Source organism: Typopeltis vanoorti, chromosome 18 (assembly GCF_054136105.1).
Source record: "Typopeltis vanoorti isolate ZY-2024b chromosome 18, IOZ_Tvanoo_1.0, whole genome shotgun sequence".
NCBI lineage: Eukaryota > Metazoa > Arthropoda > Arachnida > Uropygi > Thelyphonidae > Typopeltis > Typopeltis vanoorti.
In genome coordinates this window covers 112,766,642-112,774,368 of record NC_143566.1, presented here as the reverse complement: position 1 = coordinate 112,774,368, position 7,727 = coordinate 112,766,642, and the positions used below count along the sequence as shown (strand labels likewise).

The following is a 7,727-nucleotide window of genomic DNA, read 5'->3' as shown; positions in this document are numbered from 1 at the left end:
GTTTTACGAGATGAAAAACCCTGCCACCTACATATGAAACTGGCTAACTCATGTTCACTTGAAAGTCCTGATAAAGGTTCTCTGTGTCCTAAAAGGGATTAGAACTCAGGTCTTTCCAACCAAAGTGTATTGTCAAAACCAACTAAGATACGAAGGCTCTTATTTCAAAAGATTAGCAGGAAATAGCATACTTCTTTTATATAAATGTAATACTCACTAAAAGGACCCTCATCTGTTTTGCAATTGAACTACTGCTTTTGCAAAATATTTTGTAGTGAAATTCAACAGTTTCAACATCTTTCCAAATACATGCTTAATTCAGTTCCATTATTAGGATTTTTCCATTAACAATTATATTTTAAAATAAAATATTCAACATAAATATCTTCATATTTTAAGACATTTAAAATAATATAAAATTTGTATCTATTAAATGCTATGCTGGTTTACATTCTTATTGCTTTCCAATTCTTTATTAACATTTTCAATATGACATTTTATATATCTTACTACATTAGTTACTGTGGGCAGATGTTTATGAACAGAACATTTCCAGTAATGAAAGTCTGAACACACTGATTCACTGCTGATAAGCTTACACTGCAATCTATGGGTTGTGAGAGAAGAGGAAATTCATTTTTGTTTATACAAATTTCATCTGTTTGGGTACCTTTATTAACCCTTTTGACTTCTAATGGTAGAATAGAAGTTGATGGATTTGATAAAGACTGTAGTGCTAACTTGGACGTCATTTGAGATACAATGATATCTGCAATCTTATTTGATATCACTTCTTCTAAATGTTTATCCTAATGAGAAAAAATAAATCATGTTAATTTTGAAGGCAATAACCACCTTAATAACAATGAAAAAGAATTATGCAAGAATAAATAAGACTGCATTAATATTGCCACCTCATCACTAGTCACAAGATTTATGGCTGTTACGCCCTCCTTTAAACTCACTACTATTCAATATAAAGATATAAGGAACAAACATTTTAAATATGCACTGAGGATGACCATGATGCTTAGTTAAAGATTATGTATTAAATAATATTACATAAATGAATTATTGCAATTTAATTTCACTCAGTATGGATGAACCAACCAACCATTTTCAAAATGGATTCCAATGACCATTAAAAAGTATGAGGATGAAATCTACTCGGGGTGCTTAAGGGTCAAAGCTATATAACTAAGAGGAGACCTCCACATAGCCTTTAAAGGAATGCGGAGAAACGACCAGGGCTTCTGACCTAATGTCCAATCCTCACCTTCTCGTGGTGCACCCTGTTGGGTATCTACTTGGATACTGAACGAACGAGGATGGGCTGGCAATTTGGGATTTAGCCAACCAAATTGTATTCTTATTGGTTAAACCAAAATAAAAAATTATGGTACAACATGACAAAATTTCATGCCGGCTGGGGCGTCGCCAGGTTAAACAAGGTCCCCGTTGTTTTTGCCAGGGAACCAGGTCGAACAGCAAAAAAGTCAGCTACTGGAACAAATCTGAAAACAAACCCCAACTCAACATCACCAGAGTTAAAGATCGGTACTATCAACGTAAGAAACCTGAATGGCAAAAAAATGGAGCTAGCTGAGGAATTAGATAAGTACTAGATCGACATAATAGGGGTGACTGAAACAAAAAAGACCAAAACTGGTGAGATCTTTCTGAGCAATAAATACAAAATGTTATGTTCAGGCAATGACAATCAAGGAAAAGAAGGAGTAGCCATAGTATTCAACACAAAATACGAGGCTAATCTTCTTGAATGGCAGTCAGTCTCAAGTAGAGTAATGTGGGCAAATATGAGAATGGGGAACTGGACAATGAGACTTATTTGTGCCTATGGTCCCACAGAAGGTTCTACTAAGGTAGAAGTGGAGGAATTTTTTGACGCTTTAGAAAAAGTAACTGACACAATGAAAAAGGAAAAGTTGGTCCTTGTTGGGGATCTAAATAGCAGAGTAGGAAATGACTGTGAGACATACAAAAATATTTTGGGAAAATTTGGAGAAAAGAGCAAAGCTAATAATAATGGCAAATATCTGTTGGATTTCTTCTCGGGACATGGATTGGTTATTACTAACACCATGTTCCAACATAAAAATGTGCACAAATTCACATGGAGAAAAGAGGCTAGGAATAAGAAAAGTCTCATTGACTATGTTATTGTTGATAGTGATGTTTTCTCCCTGGTGCAGGACACCAGAGTGTACAGAGGATTTGAAATTGGAAGTGATCACTATTTAGTCTTGAACAGGATAAAATTGAATTTCATATTGAAAAGAATAACATGTAAGAAAGTTTTAAAGTGAATAAAAGTTGAGCAGCTCACAGGTGTGAACTGTAGACTAAAATACAGAAAGATTATTGAAAAGAAAATGAAAGAGTTTGAGAACAGGAATCAAACCTTGGAGATTCAGTGGCAAACTCTGAAGAAAACATTGATTGATTCTGCCAGAGAGGCAAGTGGTGAGGTTGTGTGCAAGGATAAAAAAAATCAGAACTATAGATCTGAACTGGCTTAAAAAAGTACCATATTTAGTCTCTACCAGAGTTCCAAAATAACCTAACAAATAACTTACTCAGATCACTAATTCCAATAAGTTTACAACTTTCTATGACTAAAACTAACATAAAAATGTTTAAGTACAGAGCATGAATGCGAGTTTTGAGAATGCAAACAACGTTAAACAGGGTGCAGTGAGTGTGACAAATCTGTCAACGCAATTAGCCTAGTGGCTTTGTGTTTCACAACCACATGCCTGGGGAAGGAGTGTCCCAGGTTCGATTCCTGTCGAAGACATGAGGAACTTAAGGATCTTCCTCAGCCATAGCCAAGTTAGCCGGTCTTGGGCGTGGGCAATAGGGTTTTTTCTGGCAGTTTATCTGTGTTTTTCATCCCGCAAGAAGGCAAACCGGCCCCATGAACATATGCTTCTACAGTCAAAAATATATCCCACCAGCAGGAGGCTAGGCGACAGGTCGGCTGGGAGTGGTACTAACAAGAAGTCGCATCTAAGTAACACGCAGATGCAGCATAGGAAGCGGGGAATAATGTGTAGTGAAAAAAAGATGGAGTGAGTGTGACAAATCTGAAGAGTGAAATGAGATTTTTAACATGAATCCGGTCTATTTGGCTGAGTGGTTAGCGTATCCACTCTCTATCCATAAGGCTGCGGGTTCGAATCCCACCATGGGCATGGATGTTTGCGATTGTCTGTGAAAATACTAGTGGTGGTGGTCAGCAGTAGATGATGAATGTAGTTGCATTTGGTGGATTGGTGGAGATGGAGAGTTGTAGAGCAGGTGCCCTCCCTCGATGAGTCTTTGGACTCCCTGGAGGTGTTACGTAATAATAATCCCTCCCAAGAAAAGCTGTAAACTTAGTGAACATGTTTTTAGTACCACGGGTGGACTATTATCATCATCATCAAATTCTTGATAAGTATCCTCAGGGGGTGTACAGGATAATTATGATAGTACTACATGAAAAAGTTACACTGTTACTAACTTTCAATCCATAATGTTCCTCCAAATGAATAGGTTATCTGTCAAGACTCCAATATTATCAGATCTTATATTTCTGTCTTTTAAGGAGATTTTTACTGTATCAATCCATCTACATCTTGGTCTTCCTGTGGGTCTTTTCCCTGCCAACCTTGCAGAGAACACTTGTTTTGCTAATCTTTCCTCCCCCCGTTCTGTTTAAGTGACCATACCACCTGAGATTAGGCCTACTGACACATTCCTAAATGCTAAAAATGGGAAATTCTTTCATAATATCATCCTTTTTAATGTTATACTTTTTAATGTTATACTAATGTTATATTGTGGTCTGTAGTCTTTGGTCAAGTGTTTTACTTCTGACCCAGCTCTCATATCCATATGTTAAAATTGGTTTGAACACTGTATTATATACAGCTAATTTAATGTTTTGACTAATTTCTCTTACTGCATATAAATTTATTCAGTTGAGTTCCCACCACACCGGTTTTGTTGATTCAGTTGTCTATTTCCATATTTAATTTACTATCTTCACTAAAAATTGTTTCTACATAGCTGAAATGTGTTACTTCTTCTATAGGTTTTTCATTCACGATGCAGTTGATATTTTCAATCTTTCTGCCTATTTTCATTGTCTTTGTCTTGTTACTGCTGAGTTTCACACCAAATGTATTATAGCAGATAGTTATTCAATTAATCAGGGAATCTGGCAGACTTTGTAGATTTATTCAGAAGTATAACATCATCTGCATAAAGTAAACAGCTAAGATTAACATCTCCAATTTTCATATGAAGTTTAATACTGCTTTCCTTCATAAAGTGATCCAAAATAGTGGAAATAATATGCACCCTTTTCGGACACCTGATTTTACCTCAAACCATCTTGGGTCGACTAAGGGTTAGACAAATACAGGAACAATGCCCTAAAGACAAACATGGTACTTATTCAAGCCACTTCAGTCTCAAAAATAATGAAGATGGTGACATACTAGGCAAAAAAAAGAACTGCAATATAAAATGCTGGCCTGGTTGGCTGAGTGGTTAGCGTATCTGCTCTGCAGCCAAAAGGTGGGCGAGCAGATATGCTAACCGGATAAGAAGAAATGCATCAGCAGATTAGTACGAGTGCAATTCGAGTAATAATTATGGGGAGAGGGGCTTAAACTTCGGAGACATAAATTGGAAGGAGGACAAATAACATGGTAGGATGGAAATGGAATTTATACACTTACTGAGAGGTAATTCCTTGAAGCCAAATGTGGCAGAGACTCAGGGTATGAGAGTGCTGGATCTGATTATAGCATCAGAATACCTGTCTATATCTAAGGAGACTACATTGTCTCCAACTGGGGAAAGTGATCATGTGGTCTTGGCTTGGTAGGCAGCAAAATATGTGGAAGTTCCAGTTAAGAAGGGGTATATTATTATTATTAAGAGAGACCTCCAGGGAGTCAGACACTCATCGAGGGAGGCTACATACTACACACACCAGCTATCATACTTATTCTTGAATTCATTCACACTGCTTCCACTCACAAGATCCAAAGGCAATCCATTCCGATCACGTACCACACTCTGAGAGAAAAATGTAGCCCTCACACCCTTCATTCTCAGTTTCCAAAGATGCCCTCTCGTCCTTTCCCCACCCTCCATAAATCGAAAAATTCCATCAACTGAAATCCTGTATGAACCTTTCAGAAGTTTGTAAGTCTTAATCATATCACCACAATTTCTCCTGTTTGCTAGTGTCTGCAGTCTATAAATTCTCAATCTGTCTTCATAATCAGTATATGTGGAACTACAAGGCAGGTAATTATGATACACTCAGGAGGTATCTTGAAACAGTACCATGGCATAACACTGAGCCCAGTGGAGTCTGGAGGGGATAATAACAAGTACAGAAGCAGTGACATTTTTATGCTTTATAACTAATGCCAGGAGTATCCGGAATAAAGGAGATGAATTGGTGGTGCTGATAGCATCAGTCTGGCCAAAGATTATTGGGATCTCCGAGACATGGTTGAGGGAAGATGATATAATTACAGTAATAGAAGTAGCAGGGTACAGCATTTTTTGGCAGGATAGGAAGGGAAAACGCGGTGGTGGAGTACTTCTTAGGATAAGTAATGACTTATGTCCTCTAAGAGTGGAGGCTTTGGAAGGTAGTGACTCTAATGGTTTTGAAAGCGTACGGTGTGAGGTAGAGGTGGGCAAGACAGGATATTTAGTGGGGTGTTGCTACAAGCCACGGAGCACAGAGGGTGGAGAGCAGGAGATGTTTAGGCAGTTGAGTTTGGCAAGTGCAAGAAGAATGATTGTTGTGAGAGATTTTAACTACAGAGTATAAGTTGGGAAGAGGAAGATGCATGTAGTAATAAGGGAATGGAATTTCTAAATTCTCGAGGGACAAACGTTCTAGGCAACATGTAATAGAGGGAACAAGAGGTTTAAGAGTTTTGGATTAGGTCACAGCATCAAAAGAGCTGATAATAACTGTGATGACATCTCTCCCGCCAGTTGGAGAGAGTGACCATGTGGTTTTGACTTGGAAGATGAATAGGCATTCAGGAGTATCAAAGAAAATGTAACATATGTGGAATTATAAGGCAGGTGATTATAATAGTCTCAGACATCAACTTGGGGAAGGTTCATGGAGGGAGGAATTGGAAGGCCGGGATATCATTAGTGCTTGGGAAATTGTGAAGGAATATTTCTTAGCAGAAATAGTAAGATGTATTCCACAAGTGAAGAAGTGGACACAATTTGGTGTAAAGTGGATGGCAAACAATACCAAATAGGAACTGCAGGTGAAAGAGATGTTATGGAAGAGATATAACAAGAGGGGTGGAGAGCAGGTGCATGAAGAACATAAGACTCAGGCCAGGAGAGCGACTACTATGGCAAGGAAGGCAAAACTGGAATACGAGAAAAGATTGGCACTAAGATCCAAAGAAAATCCTAGGAAATTTTTTAGCTATGTGACCAGTAGGAGGAGAAATGATCGTGGAAGCATGATATTGTGGGATAAAAATGGGAATAGAGTGATTGATGTAAAGGACTTAATGGAATTTTTCAATTAACATTGTTTGGGGTATGTTTGGGGTGTTTCATCCTGAAGTAGGTTTTAATACTTAGAGGGATAGGGTAGGTTCGAGATTTAGAAGTGCAAGAAGAGTGCGTTTCAAATACTGAGTACTGTGGATGTCAGTAAAGCTGTGGGACTGGACCATATTTCACTACGGATTTTGAGAGAATGTGCTAAAGAACTGACAGCTCGATTGACCTGGCTTTTCAATGAAAGTCTGGCTAAGGGAAAGGTATCCAAGGAATGGAAGGAAGGTAAGATAGTGCCATTGCATAAGGGTGGCAGCAGATGGATGTGTCTAATTATAGATCAGTTTGTGTTTCATCAGTAGTTATTAAGATCTTGGAGAAATTAGTGAGGGACCATACACAGCGTTGGGCAAATGAGGGTAATGTTATCTGCGAGACATGGATTTGTTAAGGGGTGCGCTTGATTTAGTAATATGATTGCCTTTTATAATAAAGTGGCAAGAGCAGTTGATGAGGAAAAGTCATATAGTGCCATTTTTTGGGTTTTGGAAAGGCATTTGACAGGGTGCCACACGATAAGCTGATATTTAATTTGCAGCACTTGGGTTGTTTAGATGTCGGGTTAGTCAATTGGATTCAGGATTGGCTGTCTGATATGTATCAGAGAGTTGTATATGGTGAGGCAATATCAAGGCGGCAGAATGTTACAAGAGAGTTCCACAGGGCTCATTACCGGGACCTCTATTGTTTAACCTTTACATCAATGACATCGTCAGTGGATTGCTGGGGGATATTCAGTTGTTTGCAGATGTGGCAGCCTTGGAAGAGGATTTGAATAAACTAGACAGATGGGCAAATGAACAGGGGGGGGGTTGGTTTAATGCAGCAAAATGTAAAGTCTTGAAGTCTGGGATACATCAATGGGAGACTGTATATTCGATTGGAGGAGCTGTACTGGAGGAAGTGGGGGAGACGAGATCTGGGGGTGAGAATTGATAGAAACCTGAAATTCAGGGAACATATTGCAAAGGTGGTGAAGGTAACCCAGAGGATTGCTGCAATACTGAGAAGGATGCTGACCCACAGAGATAAGAGTTACATTCCATTGTATAAGACCCTGATCAGACCACACTTAGACTACTGTTTTCAAATTT

The 7,727-nt window shown here is 38.4% G+C and overlaps 1 protein-coding gene across 1 annotated transcript in view; it reads right to left on the bottom strand.

Annotated features, from left to right (window-relative positions):
• Positions 1–445: 445 nt before the first annotated feature.
• LOC150097078 (uncharacterized) overlaps positions 446–7,727 on the bottom strand; it is a 123,476-nt gene continuing 116,194 nt past the window's right edge. Inside the window, exon 4 of the mRNA XM_090408305.1 lies at positions 446–809. Within this exon, the coding sequence (XP_090264431.1) occupies positions 519–809 (291 nt within the window). The 3' untranslated portion in view covers positions 446–518. The remainder of the gene's footprint in view (positions 810–7,727) is intronic.